Source organism: Indicator indicator, chromosome 34, assembly GCF_027791375.1.
Source record: "Indicator indicator isolate 239-I01 chromosome 34, UM_Iind_1.1, whole genome shotgun sequence".
Taxonomy (NCBI): Eukaryota; Metazoa; Chordata; class Aves; order Piciformes; family Indicatoridae; genus Indicator; species Indicator indicator.
The window spans coordinates 355996-377240 of NC_072043.1; the positions used below are offsets into that span (position 1 = coordinate 355996).

The 21245-nt window shown below is 57.1% G+C and overlaps 2 protein-coding genes across 3 annotated transcripts in view; one reads left to right on the forward strand and one right to left on the reverse strand.

Annotated features, from left to right (window-relative positions):
- Window positions 1-7317: 7317 nt before the first annotated feature.
- LOC128977858 (5-hydroxytryptamine receptor 3A-like) lies at window positions 7318-12448 on the forward strand. The gene is made up of 9 exons (XM_054395550.1): window positions 7318-7333; window positions 9241-9404; window positions 9549-9593; window positions 9923-10032; window positions 10612-10781; window positions 10982-11142; window positions 11378-11588; window positions 11769-12002; window positions 12165-12448. The coding sequence occupies exons 1-9, from the start codon at window positions 7318-7320 to the stop codon at window positions 12446-12448; spliced, it is 1395 nt and encodes a 464-aa protein (XP_054251525.1).
- Window positions 12449-15262: 2814 nt separating this feature from the next.
- Window positions 15263-21245, reverse strand: part of ZBTB16 (zinc finger and BTB domain containing 16) — a 57529-nt gene continuing 51546 nt past the window's right edge. For both annotated transcript variants that reach the window (XM_054395531.1, XM_054395530.1), the window contains exons 5-7: window positions 20486-20656; window positions 18379-18546; window positions 15263-18096 (exon numbers count right to left, since the gene is read on the reverse strand). In XM_054395531.1, the coding sequence (XP_054251506.1) occupies window positions 17867-18096; window positions 18379-18546; window positions 20486-20656 (569 nt within the window). In that variant the 3' untranslated portion in view covers window positions 15263-17866. The remainder of the gene's footprint in view (window positions 18097-18378; window positions 18547-20485; window positions 20657-21245) is intronic.

A 21245-nucleotide genomic window follows, 5' to 3' on the forward strand; every position in this document is an offset into this window, starting at 1 on the left:
CAGGACAGGCTTTGGTATGGTTCCTCAGGGCTTGCCGTGGGCTCACCAGTGTCCTACTGCTCTCCTCCCTTCTTACAGACAGACAGACAGACACATAGCCCCAGGCATGCTCACACGCTGCTGATACCACCACTAGTCTGGACATCCTACCCCCTTTTCGCATCCCCCCCAAGTGGCAGACAAGCGTTGCCGCGTCCCAAGACAGATGCTGGCAGGCCCAAGGGGCAGTGGGCTCCCCGCGGTCAGATATGCGGTACCTGCGGTGGGCAGGGCCCCTCTCAGCACCCGCCCGGCACAGCGGCATGTGCAGCAGGACATATAAGGAGGCTGCATGTTCTCAGGGCTCCGGCCAGGGCTATTTTGAGCCTGGCCACAGATGCCACTTGTGCTGTCACTTCTCACTGACAATACAGTGTCAGGAGGGGCCCAGGGGCTGCTGTCACTCCTCTCTCCCCTGCCACATGGCCCACGCAAACTGTGGCCATGTTCCCTCCCTGCACCATGGTCAGCAGCCTTTGACTGCTGTCACCACTTGAAAAAAACTAATTGTAGACATTTTCCTGACCTGCTCTACAACTGTTTTTTTCCCCCATCCCTCCAGTCTCCAATCCCTGCAGCCTCAGCTTGCCATAGGAGTGGTCATCAAGCTGACCTGATATACTGAGGGCCCTGCTGCCAGCATGGTCCAGTCAATCCCAGCTCCCTAGAAGCACACGCTAATGAATCCTAACTAGCCATGTCACAGACAAATGCACTTGGGCTTCTTATGGGGAAAAAAATAAAGACTCTTAGTGCCACTGGAGCACAAGATCCTATAAAGCCTGAACGTGTTGCAGCAGTTGTTAAAACACAGACACCCCAGATCATGTTTTGAGGGGAATTCCCCTGACGATGATGTTCTCACTGAAAACAGGACTTTTGCTCAACTTTTCCTAGAAGTGTTTGTGTGTGCAGCCACCTTCCCACACATTCCACACTTTTAGCCCCCTGAAGAGCAGAGGTGTCATAAAGGCTCCAGAACAGCCATCAGCACGCTAGAGACCTGTGGGACGAGGAGGGCCCAGGCTCCTTCCCCCAAGGCAAACCCTTATCTCATGTTGATCATTTTGCTGCTGTAGAGTGTGGTGAGTTAATGCCACAGGGGCCCTGCTTCCTTGGGAGAGAAAAATTCCATTATCATAAACCACATCACAGCAACCAAATCCAAGGCAGGACAGGGCATGATTTCCAGGGTTCTTCTGCTTCACCAGAAGGCCTTGCAAAGGCTGCCGCTACTATAACAGTTAATTACCAATCACCCAGTCTGAGTTACCACTTAATATCCAAATGATTTCCACTGCCATTTTATTCAGCCCTTGGGGAGAGAAGTTTCTATGAGCAGCAAGAGCTCATTCTATACAATAAGTTGTGAGAAGCTTGTGGCCAACAGGCAGCCCACAAAACCCACCAAGAACCACAGCCTGGGAAGAAAGCTTGATTATTTTTTGGGGAGTATGTATGATTTTGTTGCTACAGCCAGGCTGTTGGCTACTCTCTGAGGTTACATGCTGAGGGGCTTTAAAACAAGCTCCAGTGCTGGCAATTAACACCAGCATGCTGCTGCTGTTCATACTCAGTGCACTGAAAAAGCAATGTCCTACCTGCTGGAAAATAACCACCTGCCCCAAAGTGCTGTTAGTGCTAAATACAGCAACAGGAGAGGAGCACGAAGCCCAGAAGCTGGCAGGAAGGAGGCTGCTGGAGGGTTTGCTGTTTCCCTGGCCCTGATGTGACTCACCAGGCTCAGCAGTTTGATGAGAAGCTGCAAGCAGGGAAGGGTACGAGAGCAGCGCCAGCGTTCAAGGGAGTTCCAGCAATAACAGCGTGTGAGGAGGAGGAAGGCAGATGCGGAACTTAAGAGGCACAGAGAGCCGTGGCCTTGGGCCTCCAGACCTCGGCTGCGCTTTTATCGCGTCGGGAAAATGGATCTGAAGAGGGCTCCAAGCCCACCGGCAGCCGCAGGAACAAAGCCTGCACTCTCGGCGAGGCTTTCACGAACCAGCACCCATCAGCAGCCGCCTCCGGCACACCGTCCTGGCACCACCCTGAGCGCTGGGAAGCTGCTGCCACACGACTGAGGCTTCTCAGGGCACAGAGAAGGGTCTCTCTTCCTGCTCACACCTGCGGCGCCGGCCCCTCAGAGACTCCTCTCGCGTCCCATGCAGGTGCCGGGATGCGGACCTCGGTAGCCGCCAGCACCGTGAAGGAGTTGCGAGCCTCACGTCCCCACCAGCGCCCGGGGCCTTTCAGCGGCACCTTACGCAGCGCCCTGACGCCGAGGAGCAGCAGGATTTGCTACTGGGTGCCAGAAGATGCAGGTTCAGAGGGAAAGGAGGAAGCTCACTCCTGCCCTTTGCAGAGGACAAAGCCGTCGTGAGGAGCCCTTGCTAGGTTATCTGCTTCCCTCTCCCAGAGAGCAGCCCCACAACCACCCCCGCACCGCCCCCGGGCTGCCCTCGCCGCTTCCACAGCACAGCAACGGCGAGCGCCAACGACCGCTCCGCACGAACGGCTGCAGAACGACGGCTGGTGCCAGGCGCTTGCCGAAGCCATGCCCTCCGGGACGGGCCAGGCAAGGCCCCGAGGACCTGCCTGCCCGCGGGAACGGGGGGTAGCCCTGCAATCCCCACCGAGGGGTCCCGGGCTCCCTTCCCGCACAAGGCCGCAGGCCCGAGGCACGGGAGCAGCCGCGGAGGGAAGACCCAGCCCCCTCCCTGTACCCCTTCCCCCGCTGCCCCTCGGTCTCACCCCGCCGCCGCCCAGAGCTTGTAGCTCTGCCGTCATCCCGCCGGGACCGCCGCCGGGAGCGGGTCCCGGAGCGCAGCGGGGGGCCCTCCACCCACAGCGCGCATGCGCGGCCGCCCGGTTCCGGCCCCGGTGGAGGCCGCCCAAGGTTCCAGTGCCCACTGGCCCTGCAGTTCCGGTGACCCCTCTCCCGCTCGGGGCATCCCTCGTCCCACGAGGTGCCAAGCTTGCAGTAGCCGGGATGCCCCAGGAGCGAGCGCATCCCGGGGCAAACCGTGAGGAAACGGCATAACGGCAGCGGGGCCCGGCACCTGTTCCCGGCGTTTCCCAAGCAACGGGCTGAGGGCTTTGAAGGATCCTGGCCGGACCTGGTACCGCTGGCAGCTCGGTGGTGAGGCCACCAGCGAGCACTGGACCCCACCGATGAGCTGCGGTTCTGACAGCCGGCGAGGCCTGGCAGGCAGAATGCCTTCCTGGATCATCATCTGCAGTTGCCAGCCTGCCCTTCTTCGCAGCGGTGCTGCTGGCACCACTCCCAATAGAGCCACAGTGTTGTGGGAGGAAGGGGATAAAAGGCTTGGATGATGCCACTGCTGCGCCCCTGTTTGCTGATTCCCAACCCAAATTGCCCTTTTCCAGTTGGATAGCAAAAACCTCCCACACACAGATTTTCCCTGGGCTCTCAGGGAGCATCCCTTGCCTTGTGTTTTGGAAGCGGTGTGGAAATCCCTTTCTGGGATGATCTCAGCTCCCACATTCTCACAGGTGCTCTGGCTCAGGCATCTGGGAGGAGAGAGGACAAGGAAGAAGAGTTCCCAGGGTTGACAAAGTAAAACCGAATGAACTGATGATGTTATCCAATGTCCCTGCTACACAGAGGAGAAACAAGACACTCAGGAAGTTTAAGTACAGCCTAAGAAATGCTGCCCATTTTCAATCTGCCTGAAATCTTTCTCATTTTCCCCAGAAAATGAAGGCAAAAAGAGGCCACAATAGCATCACAGCCCAGACACCCCCCCCCTGCCCAGCAGCCTCCATCATGAGTCTCCTTAAAAAAAGCAGAAATTAAAAGGCAGAGATGGTCACACAAGAGCAAATGCTGCTGGGGCTCGTTCTCAGCAAGGCAATTCCTGTCTGACCCTGGGTGATACTGTGCCTGCGATGCATGGCTGCCATCCCCACTTGGGAAGATTTGGATCCCTTTCATTAACAGCGATGGTCCCCAAATACCTTTGTGTACTCATTATCCTGGCTTTAATGGACAATGCAGCAGTGGCAGAATATTGCAAACACCTGAAGGGTGTCTAATGGAGAGGAGGATTGAGAGGAAAGTGTTCCCCTCACTTCACTGGGGGATTTAAAGGAGTTGGGCTCATTTGCTGGTGGGGTGAGAATGGGTTTGGTATTTGCCAGTGGTGATTTTTGGCCTCTCCATGGTCCCCAGCATCCTCCTCCACCTCACCACAGACTTAGCTGTTGGGCAGTCTGTGGCTCCCAGGCTCATGGTCCAGCATCAAAGACCTGAAATGAAAGGCTGCTGCTTCTGACTGTGAGGGAAGTGACCCTGCAGCTGTCAGCTTGCATGCATGAAGCAGTAGGGTAAATGCAGCAGCTGCGGTGAAAGGACCTCTCCTTCCTGGGCTCCTAGACAGGCTGTGACTGCTGCCACTGGGCTGCTGAGCTTCCCAAACCCTGCTGCCTGCTTCAAGGATGCTGAGCTGCAGGGCATCACTTCCCACAGGCCCGGAGCAAAGCAGCTTTTCCCCTCTAGGGCATCTCCAAGGCACCGAGCCCTTAGTGTCCCCAAGATGTGGGCCCAAAAATGAGTCAAACTCTCCACCAGGCCCACCATGCATGCACTATTTTGGGGTGAAAAACACAAGTGTCGACTCCTGGTGCTTTGGTCTCTGCTTTGTCCTTGGAGCTGCACAAGGCAGGTACCAGAGGAGAGACCCCACGTGCCCCCCTAGTCCTGGGGACCCTTGAAGCACCTCAAGGATGCAGCAAGCCTGAGCATCCCCCAGGACCACTGCCCGCAGCAGGGCCCTGCACCCCTCAGCACCGGCACAGGACCCTGCAGTGAGTGGGGCTGTGGCAGCACTGGCAGCCCTGCCTGTACAGTGTTTGTTGCATGTCTTGCAGCATTAAATCACAGCAGACACTCCCTAATGGGTGGCCGTGCCTCAGTGATGGGGCCGGGGCTGGCAGCAGCCACACCGCCAGGGCTCCTGTGCAATGCTTTATTGCTTTTGATGCTATGCATGCGCTCTGAAAGGTGAATCCTGGAAGCCTGAGCAGGGCTGCTTCCCTCTCTTGCCTGCTCATCCTGGCAGGCACCACAGCTGAGACCCTCTCCCCGTTCCCATTTTGTCCCCCGCAGTGCCACACCCCACACAGAGCTCAACCAAAGGCCCCAGCAAGTCTTGTGGTATGGGGTGGGAGCTGCCAAAGGTAATGCTGCCATGGGAACATGGAGCATCATGCTGCATGCATGAGTCTTGGTTTCATTCCTGATAAGGAGGTGATGAGGAATGCAGGATATCACTTGCCCCATTGCAGATGGGGACATTTGGAGCATCCTTCATCCTGTCACATCACAGGGCCCTTGTATCTGTTCCTGTGCCCCTGGGTGACTCCCAAGATTGCTGCAGCTCCTGGCTAAGCACCCGCTGAAGTTTGCAGCTTGCCTGGTCGACGTACCTGCTGTCAGAGCAGCTGCCCTAGGAACAAGCCTTCAGTTGCCAACCCAGCGCAGATCCTAGCAGCAGGCAGATCCATGGCTGGACATGGGGCTGAGCTATGGGAAACCTCAGATGCCAGGCCATTCCCAGAAAAGCAATTAGCACACAGCAGATCAGAGGGCCAGTAAAATCCCATTACGCTGTTTCAGAAAGCAAATCTGATCTGGGCACTCCTAGTTGATGCCAGCGTCCCACAGAACGTCCTGCAAGAGCCCCTGCGTGGCGTGAGGCAAGGCTGTAATAGATCAGGCTAATTAGATATCCGATAACAGGAGGGCTGATAGGAGCTACATTAGAATCTCTTTAAGATGAAGATGTAAAACCCAAGGGAGAAAATTCAGAGTTAATGATGCTGCAGCAGCCACTATGCTCAAGCAGTCATCGGCCGCATCCTCCCCGTCATGGTGCGGGGGGGCCGGAGGAGAGGGGGGCAGAGCAGGGCACGGTCCCCAGCGCCGCGGTGGCGCTGCCCGTGATTTCCATTACCCAGATTCAATAAGGGGAGAGAGCTCGGAGCTGCTGAGCTCCCCGGGAGGTGACTTGCCAGCCGCTAACGGAGCCGAGAAATCAAATTAGCCCCGGCTCTCTCCCTGACACCGCTGCTGGCAGCCGAGGGGGAGTTCATCAGGGCCGCGCACTAATTCTTATCTCGTTTAAGTGACTTCGCGCTGCCATCTAATGCGATTTGCTGCTGCTGCTGCAGCCGCGGGCTCCGGGCTCTGCCCGCCACTTCCCCAGCACTTCCAGCAGCTGGCAGCTTCGTCAGGCACCGGCACCCTCAGCACACGGAAACGCAGAGAGATGGAGACCTGTATGGGTGCAGGAATGGGGCCAGAGTGGGTCTCCCTGCAGGCAGAGGGACGCTAGCCCCGAGGACAGGAGCATCTGGCACAGATTCTGCGGCTCGAGCAGAGCACCAAGCGCTCAACAGGCTTTTGCTCTCCACCATCCAGACCAAGCTTTGCTTGTGGTCTTGTTCACCCAGAAGATTGAGTGTCTGGGGAACCTCAAGCTGGTCAGAAATGCTCTCGCTTGCTGCAGTCTGCCTGCACATGAGAGTGGCTGCAAAACCAACTGGGCTCTTGCCTGGGACAGCTGTGGGGTGCTCTGGGCAGGCTTGCTGCCTACAGGTAGGGTGCAAAGGGCCATCAGGCAGCATATGTTGCCTGAAACCTGCATCCATCAGTATGTCCATCTGTGGCTGGATAGATCCACCCTGCCGTAGGGTGTAGAGAGGAGCCCAGGACCTCCAGAGCTCCACATTTCCCCACTGATTGAAACTCACCCTGTACCAGCACCACATCTCTGTAACTTCCCAGGCTAGACTTCCTCATCTCAGAGGGTTTCCCTTCAACTTCCCAGCTGTTGAGGACTTCCCAGCACAGCCCTGGCACCTGCAGCATCCCCTCCCCTCAGCTCCCGCTTGCACCTCCAAACGATTTCCCCACGGCCAGGCAGCAAGGCAGGGACCAGGGAGCCCTGGAGGAGCTGGCTGGGCGGGGAGTGACTGGGTAGGCTCCTCTCACATCATCCCAGCGTGAAACCTGATGCAGCAGGAGAGGCTGGGCGCAGCATTAATTGGGCGTCCTCAAAACCCCGACGGCAGGGGGAAAGAGAGCCAGGAGAGCTGCCTCCCTCTACTCGGGCTCACTCCTGCACGGAGCTGGAGGTGGGCAGGAGGCACAGAGCGGCTCGGAGCCAGCGTGGCGGCAGCACGACAGCCATCACACCCATGACACCCATCACACCCATTGCTCTCAGGGTGCTCCTGACCCTGCTGCCTCTTGCCTCGATGTTGCAGAGCCCAGGTAAGTGAGGGATCCATGGGCAGGGATGAAGAGCTGGGGCAGAGCATGGTGCTCCTGGCACCAAAAGGCATGGTGCCACACCTTCCCAAAGACCAAGCAGTGCTGCATGGTGTGCAAAGGCTGCTCTTTAGAGACCTCAATGCTATTGAGAAGCCACATACCTGGGAGAAGCCAGGAACTGGGAAAGCTCTGGTACAAGAGCTTTGAGGTGCTGCCTGCCTGGGCAAAGCAGGCTGAGTGTCCACAGGAAGGGAATGTGGCATTGGAACCTAGCTTTGCATGATGGGCTCAGTGGTACAGTGCTTCAAAGCACCCTGGAAGTGTGCAGGGTCCCATCCCTGAGGACAGAGAGGACCAGGGTCATCTCCTGCCTGCATTCCTCTGTCTGAGCCTCATGCCTCCATCCCTCATGCTGCCTGAGCCCCAGCCTGACCAAGGCAGTTTGCTAATGTGAGTATTGCATCCCTCTGAGCACAGGGCTGGCTTTTGGGGATGAAAGCCCTTGGCAGCAGTGCTGTGCCTGTGCCTTGTAATCTCAGCTCTGCATGGGACAACACTAACTGACAGCATGTCCGCCAGCCGCATTGTCATTTCTCATATAAGCTTCCTGGAGAAAGCAGGAAAATTACTGCCCTGTTTTGCACCAGAGCAGCCGAAAGCTTTCAGCAGGTTTGTAAACAGTCAGACACCCTCACCAGGGCATTGTTCTTCACTGCCAAACCTCCTCCTGTAACTAGGCCAACAGAGGTGGCAGGAGAGGAGCAGGAGCAAGAGCAATGATGTTCTCACCTTAGTGATGCCAGGAGTAAGGGGATAGGAATCTTTGTGTAGATTCACCCCCTTGTGCCAGGGCTGTGCTGAGTTGCACCAGGCAAGCTGGAGCTGGGCACTGCATGTGTGAGGAGACGGTGAGGAGGAGGAGGAGAGGGTGTGAGGAGGAGGAGGAGGAGAGGGTGTGAGGAGGAGGAGGAGAGGGTGTGAGGAGAAGCATGAGAGAGCCAACTGCCACCAGCTGCAGCAGGAAAGGCCCCAGCTTGTCCCCAGTGTGGTGACAGCAGCTCCTGTTTCCCTCCCCTTGCCCTAATTGCTACCTTTGCCCTCCCCCCACCCCCTTGCTGGCTCACCCCTGCTTGGGCGAGGGTCGTGTGCCCAGCCAGCTCCCCAGCATTACCCTCTGCACTTGGTGCTGGAGGGGCTGAGGCTGCTGGATGTTGGGTTTGTAGCTTACAGGACAGGTTGCAGTTCCCAGCAGCTTTTCCCAAGGTCCTGCAGATCTATTCCAATTAGTCCAGGAACTGGACTACAGGTCTGGGTGTGTTGCAGAGACAAAGCCACAAGCATGGCTCTGCTGCCCTGGCTCAGCTGTGGAGTCGCTAGCTTCTTTGTAGTGAGGGTTAGGGTTAGGGTTAGGGTGCTGCAGGCAGTTTGCTCTGCAGTTTAAGCTGCTGGCACAGCCTGAGGGATCCTTGTTTCTTCAGGAAACAGTCACCAAGATACTAAATAAATACCAAGATGCCCAATACATGAGTTTGGCATCCTGGTTCCTCTCTAAAAGCCCCTGTAATGAGGCAGTGGTGGGAAACTTACCTGGGGGCAATGAGACCCTCATGACCTCCCACTGCTGGAGTCCTGTATCCATGCAGCAGAGGTGGAAGGTGGCAGCGCTGCTCTCTGAAGCCTGGAGGGATGACTGCCCTGTTCACCTGCACAGCAGAAGATATCAATTCCTCAGGTGACAGTTCTGGCTGGTTTCCCACCAGGATGATCCTGTTTAACTTTGATGGGAAACCCCAAGTAAGGGATGGCAGGCAGCAGCATCCCACAATTTGCAGCACACCGTTGGGTGATTGTGGCACTGCCCTGGTGTGAGCATTCCTCCCTCCTTCCTTCCCTCCCTCTGCTGGCAGGTACCCGCAGGGGAGACTGGATACCGGAGCCTGCTGAGCCTGCCCTGCACCGGCTGACCCACTACCTGCTGGCACACTACCAGAAGGGCACCCGCCCTGTGTGGGACTGGCGAAAGACCACCAATGTGGCCATTGACCTCATGGTCTACGCCATCCTCAGTGTGGTGAGTCCTCTGCCTTCAGCACAGGCAGCTTCTGCATGCTTTAGAGGAGCAGTACCTGGTAGACAGCATCCTCTGTGGATGCTGTGCCCATCTTCCAGAGTGTCAATATCCCCTGTGTTGACACCTATCTGCATCTTCCTGCAGGATGAGAAGAACCAGGTACTGACCACCTACATCTGGTACAGACAGGTGAGCAGAAGAAACCCTGAAGTCCAGCCTCACTCCTCCCTTGCTCAGTCCTCACCCCCCTGAAAATGCAGGTTTTCCTGCAGGAGAGATGTACAGCAAGTGGGACACATCCCACAGGAGGGCAAGACCTCTGTAGGGCAGGAACCTCAAGGTGTGACTTGCATGCTCTGAGCTTCACACTGTGAGAGCAATGGCTGGAGGATGAGGCTTTCCTCCCTGCCATGGATGGTGCAGAAGGCTTGTTCCCCTGGCAGGGTGCTTGCCTGGGGTTTGGGTGCTGGTGGGCTGGAAGGGGCCTGCTCTGCAAGCCCTTTCTCTCTCATCTGCAGCACTGGACAGATGAGTTCCTCCGGTGGGACCCGGCGCACTTTGACAACGTGACGCAGATCTCCCTCCCAGTGGAGAGTATCTGGGTGCCTGACATTCTCATCAACGAGTTGTGAGTGCGGCCGGAGGACGGCGGTGCGGGGAGGGAGCGCGGCTGGATCCCCCGCACGGTGGGCACGTGCCGCTATGTGCTTTATATGCCTGGCACAGCGCTGGCAGCCGCTGTGCGCTGGGCGAGCTGCAGATGGGAACGGCTCAGCTCTTGGGCTGCTTCCAGCTCTGGCTAACCACGGCCGCCAGTAATTGCCCGCGCCGTGCCTGTGTGGGATCCAGAGAGCTGCAGAGAGGCTTTGTGAAAGCAGCACAATGCGAGGACAGCTGCAGCGCTGCTGGCCCTGCCCGCGAAGCCAGCCTGCGTTCTTACCGCGCCGGGGGGACTCGAAGTGTTCCCACCAGCTCCAGAGAGCCCCGGGGCAGGGGCACAGCCGCTCCCGGGGCTGGGAGAGGACAGCAGCCGGGGCAGTGCAGAGGCGATGCTAGGCAGGCACGTCTGCACGGGTACTGTCAAGAAAATTGCCGGGGGAGCAACCCCCCGGCTCCTGGGCAGTTTCAGTCCCAAACACAGCTCAGCATGAGGAGTGCTCACCAAAGGTTCTCCTCGGGCCATGTCTCTGTCCCTCGTGCCTCACAGCGTGGATGTCGGGAAGTCCCCCCACGTCCCTTATGTCTATGTAGACCACCACGGGGAAGTGCAGAACCTCAAACCCATCCAAGTGATGACCGCTTGCAGCCTGGACATCTACAACTTCCCCTTCGACATCCAGAACTGCTCTCTCACCTTCACCAGCTGGCTGCACCACAGTGAGTGCTGGGCGCCTTGCGGCCGCAGGAAGCGAGCAGGACCCCCTCCGGCGGGCTGCAGCTCCGTGCAGAACGCTGCTCATCCCTCTAGATGGCCCCAGTGGATCGGGGATGTAAGCGGGCAGGGCAGGCACCCAGCCCTCAGGAGAGGTGCTGCTGGCAGCTGCACCCCTAGTCCTCATCTCTCCTTCGTCCCGCAGTCCGTGACATCAACCTCTCGCTGTGGCGGCAGCCAGAGCTGGTCAAGTTCGACCGGAGCGTCTTCATGAACCAGGGCGAGTGGGAGCTGCTCTATGTCCTCAGCCACTTCCAGGAGTTCAGCGTCAAGAGCAGTGACAGCTACGCTGAGATGAAGTTCTATGTAAGGGTCTTCAGCCAGCATGCGTCTCAGGGAGAGGGCACTAGGGAAGGGGCTTTCCATTGTCCCACAGACCACAGTGGTCCTGCCTGTGGACAGGAGTCTCCCAGTGCTGAGCCCTTCCTCTAGCTGACCTTATTGCATCCCTCTATCCTCAGCTTGCTTGGTGGAGAGCTGCACCAGCTCAAGCCCTCATTCTGGACCTTCACCAAGCCTTCCTTGCCTCTCTGTCCCACAGGTAGTCATCCGGAGACGCCCCCTTTTCTACACTGTCAGCCTGCTGCTCCCCAGCATCTTCCTGATGGTTATGGACATCGTGGGCTTCTATCTGCCTCCCAACAGTGGTGAGAGGGTCTCTTTCAAGATCACTCTCCTGCTGGGCTACTCAGTTTTCCTCATCATCGTATCCGACACGCTGCCAGCTACTGCTGTTGGCACCCCGCTGATAGGTACGGTGGTGCTGCCTGCCCAGCCAGCTGCCATGGCAATTCTGGGCCTGGAGCAGCAGGAGCTTCTGCTCTCTATGGAGCCCCCAGGTCCTCTAGAGATGTGGGCAGGGGGGATCCACTCAGGACCATACCCTGCGTGTGAGCCTTTGCAGGACACTCACCTAGTTGGCATCTCCACAGGCATCTACTTTGTGGTGTGCATGGCACTGCTGGTCATCAGCCTGACAGAGACCATCCTGATAGTGTGCCTGGTGCACAAGCAGGACCTACAGCCCCATGTGCCTGCATGGGTGAAGCACCTGCTGCTGGAGCAAGCTACTGTCCTGCTCTGCATCCGAGACAGGGCAAAATTCATCCAGAGCAGGATGCAGAGCATGGACATCTCTGGGCAGGCAGAGAGCAATGACAGCACAGGTGAGGGCTGCACGGAGAGGGCCCAAGAGAAGGACAGGGGACTAGGTCCTGAGAATCCATCTACATCTCTGTAGCCCCCATTTGCATGCTAAGGTCATCTGCAGAAGCACTGGCTCCCATCTAAATGGATTTTCCCCCCCTTGCCTCCCTCGACCCCTGCAGCCAAGCTGAACCCCTACAGCTGTGAGGACCCTCGAGAGTCTGAGGCATCAGGGGACACAAGGCTCAGGCTGGCGGAGGGCTCCCTGCTGGTGCAGGGGGTCCTGCGTGAGATTACTGCCATCCGCTGCTTCCTGGAGAAGCGTGAGGAGTTCCGGGATGTTGCCCGCGAGTGGCTCCAAGTGGGCTACGTGCTGGACGTCCTGCTCTTCCGGGCATACTTGGTGGCTGTCCTGGCCTACAGCATCACTCTGGGCACCCTTTGGTTGGTGTGGCAGGATGCCTGAGTGGCCCCCGATGGTGGGGACAGGATTAGGAGGGACCCCAGACACTGCCCCCCCCCCCCCCCCGCCTGGTCCACCCGCCGCCTTCCCTCAGCATCACCCGGACACGAATAGAGGGCTGATGGATGCACCGAGCACCTATGGCCTTGCCTAAGCCTGGCACCGTGGTGCCTCCCCCACCAAACCCGGAGCCCTCCCGGACCTGCCCGACCGCGGCCGCTGCTTCAGCACCGCGGACAGCGACACCGCGCCAGTCCCGGCCCCAGGGGGTCCCCGCCGCACCGGGGGTCTCTGCTGTACCTATTCCCTAAGGTCTCCACTGTCCCCAGGCTCCTGCACCTTTCTACCCGGCTGTCCTGAAGAAGTTGCATGCGGGAAGCACCGGAGGCCACCAGCGCATGTCCCCTTCTCCATTACTCTTCCCCACTTGTCAGGCTCCACACATATCCTTGTTCCTGCCATACTTACCCAGCAGATCCCCAACACATTCCTGACCAGTGGTGAACTGGGAGAGAACCAGTGCCAGCCAGTGGCAATCAAATAGAGATGCCAAAGGGACTGGCTCTGGGGCCAGGCAGTGCTGGAAGGGTCCCTGATTGCTGCCACAGCTCTTCTCTGTCCCTCTGAGGCCTAGAGGAGTGGAAAGAACCAGAGTAGGGAGATGAACCCATACCACATGGAGCAGAGATGGCTAGTGTGGTACCCACTCCCATTTCAGAGCTAGAGGTGGCAGAGAATTGTGACCAGAAACACCAACAGTGTTTTCAAAGTGGTCCCCAGCCCCACCATGCTGGCCCAAGACCCTGCAGAGGTGCAGCCTGCCCTCACATCAGTGACATACCTGTGCAGCCAGCGTGGGCAGCATCCTGGAAGAACCAGTGATGATGGAAGGGCTCATCTCTGCATGTGGCTGAGGTGTGGGTGGTGGGAGGAGGTGGGCTGACAGCACCTGGCTCTGCTATGCTCACCACCAGGCCCCCTGGCCTCAGACCCGGGGCCTTGGCATGCTGTCCTGGAGCCATCACCTGCAGGAAAACTCCCTGCTGAGTGACAGGGTGCTGAGGCCGGCTGGCGCAGGCTCCTGCCAGCCCTGGCCCCTGCTCATGTGCTGATGGTCTGTAAATGGCTGCCTATTGATGAGGTGTCCAGTTAAAGAGTTGGTGAGACACTAAATCAGACGATTGATCCTGCCGAGATCGATGGTGCTACAGAGCCGATCACCACGGCGGGCAATTAACACCCTCTGGAATGAGCTCCCTCCGTGTAACATCAAACGCTCCAGCAGACAAATCCAATGGGCACTTTGACCTGGGCACACGCTGCCGCCCAGCCTGGGTGCTCCAGAACAGGACACAGCAGGACCCCCAAGCCACTCTTGCCATCCCCCTGGACTCCACTCAAGAACCTTCTGCATGATACTTACCTGTGCCTGCTGCATCCCACAGATCATGCTGGTGGCCACGCAGTCCTAGTCCTCCCTAGTGCTTGTAAGCCACCCCACACCTGGCCTAACCCCTCAGTGGTCCCTGCCCCCTGTCAGAGAAGCCTGCCCATACCAGAGGGAGGATCCAGCTTCTCCCTTTGCCCTCTTGCTGCTTTGGAAAGTGCTGCACGTGGGGAAAAAGTTCCAGGCCTCCCTCCAAGAGGCGTCTGGATTTTCCTCTTAAAAAAAAAAAATCAATAAATCTGAATCTAATCTCCTAATAAAGGTTTAATGAGGACATAATGTTGATGGAACAGAACATTGTTGCAGCATAATCGCTCCCAGCTGCTGCACGAGTGCACAGACAAAGGCCTGGCCTGTGACAGTTTCCCTGTTATTATAACAACGCCTTTGTCCTGGGCCAAGCGCTGGAGAGGGCTTCCACCTCCCATCTCCTGGGCTTCCAGCCCAGGGTCCTAGCTCCCTTCTCCAAGGGATGCTGAAGCTGGCAGTTTCCAGAGGTTCCACCAGGACCATTTCTGCTTGCCTCAACCAGGACCAAAGTTCTCCCCTCTTGCCCAAAGCCTCCTTGAGGAGCTGTGCTGAGTTGGAAGACAGGGACCATGCCCAGGACCTTAGGGTGGGCTTGAAGGCTCCCAAAATCATTAGGAATCTCCAGAGCAGGTGGTGAGCCTGGCCTTGATGCTGGCACAACGCAGCAGCCTGGCACATGCCCTCTAACCCTTGAAAAAAAAAAGTGATGTTCTGCACCCTGCAACTGCAGCCATGCTGGAGTTAATGCTACCGCATCGCAGTGCCAGGGCAGGTGGCAAGCAGCACCCAAGGGGCCCATGCAGCACCCACTGGGCAACGGCATTGCCCGATGCTTCCGGCAGCGCCTGCCTGGCTCCGCCGTATAGTTTGCCGCAGCACAAAAAGCGGTGCAGGCGCTGCTGTTAATGTAGTCAGTAAATAAATAAAGGAGGGCTTAAGCTCAGTGTACAGCAATCAGTCGGGAACCACAGGATAATTAACGCGGCGGGGGGCCGGCTGCCGCTGCCGGCAGGTTTAAGTGAACGACTTCACTTTCATGGAGGCAAACCCGCTCCGTTCCCTGGTGAGCCGCAGGCAGGCAGCGGCTGCGGGTCCCAGGACGAGGGATAAGGTTCGCTCCCCATGCACGCCTGTGTCAGCGTCTCACACCCATCGAGGCTGTTTCAGGGAGCGACCCTCGGGAGAGGCCTCCCCCCAACACGGTCCGGGGGAGCTGAGTAACCCCCAACTCACCAGCGTGGGACCCTTGTGGCTCACCCTGATCTGGTGGGATGCATCCTTCCACCTCTTCCTCATCCTCCCAGGCACAGGAACAGCAGACGGCAGGCTGAGACAACGGAATTAACTTTATTGGTTGTTTTTTCGTTTTCTAACTGCAGATCCAAGGTATACAACTGAACATTGCTATTTTCCTTATGAGACTTATAAATAAAAATACAAAAAATGTTCACTACAAAAAAATCTACCATTAGTAGGATGTAAAAAATATTCTCTTTGCTATAGAAGGCACAAACTTCACTTAGTGACACATGGAGAGAAAAAAACCTGCAGCAGTTATATTCTTCTTTTTTTTTTTAATCTTTTTTTTTTTTCCTCTGTCAGAAACACTGAAGTCTTACAAAGAAATGCATCTGAATCTACACAGGATGAAGGCAGATGTGTAGAGCTGCAACTAGGAGACACCACAACTGGTTTGGTTTTTTTTTTTTTTAATTTTTTTTCCTTTTCTTTATTTTTCAGGAAACGTTTAGCTAATGGTATCTGTGGCTAGAGGACAGAGAGGACTTGCAAGCAGAACCCCAGGGGAGCGAAGGGCAAGTGGAGAAAGTCGTACAAAAAATAGGAGCTGATAGATACTCTGAGAAAACTGAATGGGACTGGGGCACCTTCTGCGCCCGGGCTGACAGAGGTGCTGAGGTAGACGGAACGAGGACAGTGACGGAGCCAAACCACGAGCGGTGACACAGAGCAATGGGACGGGCAGGTGGGCATCACGACACCAATGACAAGCCAGGGGAGGGGACCCGGGGCCAGGGCCCTATGGGGCGCTTGGTCCTCACTGCTAGCGTGCACATATATATACTTCTATATATATGGAGGGGTGTCAGCGGCTGCGCTGCGGCGTGCCACAGCCTGCCACACCATGGCAAACGGATACAGGGGCCTGCACCCAGGGCACCGTGGCATGGCACAGCTTGGTGGCACCGCTCCAACACTGATCCCAACGGGCACCAAGGGAGGGAAGGAAGGGGCTGGTGTAATGGGAGGGCAGGTTAAAGCAAAAAAAAAGCCACATGAGTTCATCCGTGTGCTCTGCGGCACTTGCAGCCAGCAGCCACTGTGCACGACGGAAATTGCAGCAACTTTCCGTGTGAGAGATCTGGGGACTTTTAGTATTTTTTTTTCTTTTTTTTTTTTTTTCACTTAGGCACAACAATTAAATGAGCTGCTCTCCACGGTCATATCCTGGACTGTACAGCAGCAGCGACTGCCCTGCTGCACCAAGCAGCAGCAGGCCTGTGCCCAGAGGCAGACTCACAGGCACAGCCAGGCTGGCATGCCAGGGAGGATGCTGCTTCTACACCCCTGCTTGGCACTGGGAGGGGTGGGATGTGCTCTGCATCCCAACCCATGAGGGGCTGTCAGCACCCTCCAACCCGCAGCCGGGCACCGTCCCACTCCCCTGGCCCTTCTTCCCCGATTTTCATCCAAACACAGCAAAATGACCAAAAAAAAACAGTGGCTGCAGGCACTGCATGGGATGGAAACTGCAGAGCCTGCGTCTGCCAAGGAGAAACACAACAAAACCAAACATAAGAGGTAGCTTCAGAACTGATACCCCTGGCCCCATGGGCCAGGCAAAAAATACCAGTTTTGGTAAGGATAATGCACAACAGGAGGCCGGCAGGGAGAGTACCACTGCTGCTGCGCTGCCCCTCCACCACAGCGCTGGGCATGCACCTTCCTGGCCACACAGCCCCCTGTCCCCCCCAAATCAATAAAAGCTCATGAGGTCACAAAAAAACGAGGTAATTTCAAGTAAAATGTGCTAAACACGGAAATATTCCAAAAGAAAGTTCAGCAAAACCAAACGAAAAGCAGAAGAAGCAGCGAGCGAAGCCGCCTGCCACTGGACACCCCTGACTGCTGGGCTCCTGCAGCTGAGGGCTGGGCAAAAAACCCACACTCAACATCTTCCTGGCATCTTGAATCAGCAGAAATAAGAGGATCCTGCCCCTGTTCAGAGCAATGCCATACACCAGTGGCACCCACACCGGCACCGATCACGCATCACCAAACCAGCTGCATCTCCCGGGGAAGGCAGGGGAAATGCATAAAGAGGTCTTTGGTCAGGGGGAGGGCAGCAGGCTCTGGGTGCCTCTCACAACTGCCCAGCTCTCACCTGGTGATTCTGTGCCTCAAACACCCTCCTCCAGCCAGGATCCCCCCTAGGGATGCTCTTGCTGGATGCTGGCATTCTCCCACCTGTGATACCACAGCCCAACAGTGCAATGGGGCTGTGTCCCATGCAGGGCTGTGCCCCACGTATGAGCTTGGGTCCTCAGCAGGGTATCCACAGTGGGGTCTGCGTGGTGACAGAGAACACCAGAAGCCTTCCAGCACACTGGTGATGCCAGGTGCACACTTTTGTCTTTCCTACGTGATCTTCCTGGCAGTGCTGGTGGCCAACGCCAGCAGTGATGGAGGGGCTGGCCAGGGAGCGAGGGGAGAGAGTCCCCCCTTAGGAAGGGCAACCAGGGAGGGGGTGCAAATGGGGCTGGGGTTGGTGCATCCCCCTGCCCTGGTGCAAGCTGCAGCATCCTTTGGGCAAGAAGCAACAAACAAGAACCGAAAAGAAACAAGGCCATGGACGCTGCAGTTTGGTGGTTGTTTTTTTGCCCTGTTCTCTGCCATTTGGCCCCACCGCCCCTGCGCCTCCTCCCTCAGACGTAGCAGAGGTAGAGATAGGTCTTCTCTATCCGCCAGTCGGTTGGGATCTCCTCTGGCTTGTGGCCCTTCATGTGCTTCTGCATGGCGGAGAGGCTAGGGCAGTACTCCAGGCAGATGGTGCACTGGTAGGGAGAAGCACCGTTGTGGGTCCGGAGGTGTTTGATCATGGCTGAGTAGTCCCGGGAGCGCTGGTGGCACAGCTTGCACTCAAAGGGCTTCTCGCCTGCAGGACATGGGGACATTGGGCCATCAGTGGGGGGGACATGGGCTGTCAGCAGGGGCCAATCAGTAATTAACTGCCCGGCATCAACACTGCTGTGGCGGGCACAGCCGATAGCCAAGTAATGAATGGCAAAACCGATCTGGCTATTGATCCCCTGCTCATGCTGGCTGTGTGAGGTGCAGCCGACAATTCGTTATCTGCTGTTCTGTGCTGCCCGCATCTCCACCAGGGAACTGGCCCAGCAGCACCGGCCTCACTAGAGACCCCCATGGCAGCACCTACCTGTGTGGACCCGGTAGTGGGTCTCCAGCTGGTGCTTGAGGCTGAACTTCTTGCCGCAGCCGTTGCATTCGTAGGGCTTCTCACCAGTGTGGATGCGCTTGTGGCCCTTCAGTGTGCTCTCATCGCGGAAGCAGCTGCCGCAGAACTCGCACTCATATGGGTGGTCACCTGTGGGCAGACGCTGTGTGTCAGAGCTGCCATGCCGGCCAGAACAAGCTCTCCAGCATGGACTTACCCCAGCACCCACCCCAGAGGATGGAACATCCCACATTAGTGTCCACATCCCTGTGTAGAGGGGATGCTTGGGTCTGCTGTGGGGTAAAGCCACCAGTGGGCACTGCAACCTTCCCACCACCAATGCCCTGTTTTTTCACCTGGCATTGCAGACATGGGCCTGGCCCAGGCCTCTCCTGCACTCCATGCTGGGCAGCTGATAAATGAACTCCAGTCTGCCACCAAAGGCAGAATGATTTGAAGGAAAGGTGAGGGGCTCCAGCTATTTATTTATTACAGCCACGAAGGCAAGGACAATAAAGATAGATTGATCGTCCAAGACTTTCTTCATGAATATTTAAATATTACTGATTTGTCTTGTCACTGTAATTACAATTTCTCTGTGCCGCATATCCTACAAGCACAGTTTGTGGTAAAGAATGGCGAACTGTATTTCACTTGTCCTGCTGCAGATGTGCAGAGCTGCCAAGCGTGTAATGTTCCCTGCATTTCATACATTTTCTTCAGCTGTGAAGGCTTAAGTCATCCACAATGACCTACGTTTTTTCATTATCCTCGTGTCAAACTGCACTCGTGCCTGGGCATAAATTGTCCTTCTCGTTATATACTCACATGCCTGCGCTTTCGCTTTCTCCTCAAAATGATATTTTACTCTCTCCTCATGTGCTGCAGCAGAGCCCCATGGCTCCTCACTCCCTCCTGCAGCTGCTGCCTGGGCAGCAGGGGAGGATGGGGAGGATGCTCATGACACGTTCCAGGACCCTCTCCAAAGGCTGGTGGCAGCTGCGTGACACCTCCTTCTGCCCAATTCCAAATCACTGCCTTGGATTTTGATCCTTTAATCAGACAGTGAGGAGGCTGACAGCATTTCCACGGTTTCTCAGTTTTCAGAAGTTATGTTCATGGGAACCTGGGTTCCTGGACCGCTCCGGTCCCAGCAGGAGCACAAGCATCCTGGCTCTGCACTGGATGGAACCACGCAGCATGATTAAACAACCTGAGGCAGTGATGATCACGGTGCTTCTCCACAGCCAGAAGCTGCTAATGCAGCAGGGTTTGGATGGGACATGCGTGGCCCGACCCGCAGCCCAGGTCACCGGATTACCGGCCCTGAATAGCCACGGGGCTCAGCATTAACGTGCTTAGCAGCAGTATGCCATGCCTATTTCCCACGTTGGGACCCTGAGCCCATGTGTGGGTCTGGCAGTGGGGATGGAGTCACACTCCAGGGGTGCCACCTGCATGTTCCCCCAGCAGCCACTTTACACCCCAATTGTGAGGCTGTTTGCACGAGCGCTGCTTCACAGGAGGAAGGAGAAGGCCATCCTGCCTTGGCACATATTCCCCTCCCTGCTACTAACAACAGTGCAGATGAGGAGGGCGCAGGAGCCTCCAGCTGGTGTGGGCAAGAGCCAGGATGGTGCTCACTGTATGTCTAGGACCTCTCCCCCTGCCATCCTCTGGTCCTGCCCAGGATGCTGGCGAAGAAGCTGAGGACACGGCATGGGTGGTCTGATGACATGGCTGTCCGAGCCGTGCTCTGCTCCCAAGCCCAGCCTGCCCTGGTGGGCTGCAGCACTGCAGCACTGGCTACATGTAGCGCAGGTCGCCCTAATCCCATTAGGGCTGAGCACTGGCTGATTATGTGCATCTACCGCCCCTAAGCTGGGAAACGGGCACGGTGTGAGGCCCCGCGGGTCATGTCACCTCACACCGGATCAGCTTATCACATGCAGCCTCCCTTTGTGCCAGCACCCTGGTGGTGGGCACCGTCACGCTTTTAGGGCAGTTTCACCTTTCTGTTTTCACAAGGGGGAAGGGAGCCTGCCCAAGCCTGCCCAGCCCCGAGCCCTGCGCCGTGTCACTGCCATACCTGTGTGGGAGCGGAGGTGCCTCTTGAGTGCGGTGTGGCTGGGGAAGGTGCGGTTGCACTCGCTGCAGATGTAGCTCCGCACCCCAGCGTGCACCTCCATGTGCTGCTGCAGGGCACTCTGTGTCTGGAACCGCTTCCCGCACAGCAGGCAGAACACAGCCATGTCCGTCCCTGCAGAGAGTGAGAGACAGCTCACACACCACCCATGGCTGCCACGCCGCCGGCCCTCTGCCCTGCCTGCCATTTGGGGGCATCTCTGCTCCCACTCAGCAGCATGGAAGATGCCTCTGCAGTGGGGAGGAAATGCCTGCAGCAGGAAGGACCCCAAGATCTGTGGATTCCACGTTCCCAGTGGAATGCTGGAGGAGAGCTGGGGGTTTTATTGCCTTGAGGCAGCGGGAGGCTCCATCTCTGTGATGCCCCAAAGCAGGGAAGCTGCTGGGTGGTCATCACTTGCCCTCAGATCCAGGAGAGCTGCTGAGCTCAGGCCTCACAATGCCTAGGGGAAGGGGAGTCCAGAACACACCATGAAAGCCACCCTGGGGTGCAGAGATGAATGCAGGAGGGTGACACATCCACCCCTGTACTGTGTACAATCCAAAGCCCTGACACAGACACCAGCTCCACCCTGCCAAACATGGGTGCCAACCCAACACCTCAGGGAAGGCAGGGGAGAGCCCAGACCCCATATAGCCACATCCCAGTGATGCCACCATCAGCCCCTCCTGCTATTAACCAGCTTGGATTTGTTTACGTGCAG

What these genes read in the sequence shown, in the direction of transcription:
- LOC128977858 (XM_054395550.1), top strand. An exon ending in TGTTGGCACCCCGCTGATAG is followed by an intron (nt 11,589 to 11,768) that starts GTACGGTGGTGC and finishes GCATCTCCACAG; the next exon opens with GCATCTACTTTGTGGTGTGC. An exon ending in AGAGAGCAATGACAGCACAG is followed by an intron (nt 12,003 to 12,164) that starts GTGAGGGCTGCA and finishes CGACCCCTGCAG; the next exon opens with CCAAGCTGAACCCCTACAGC.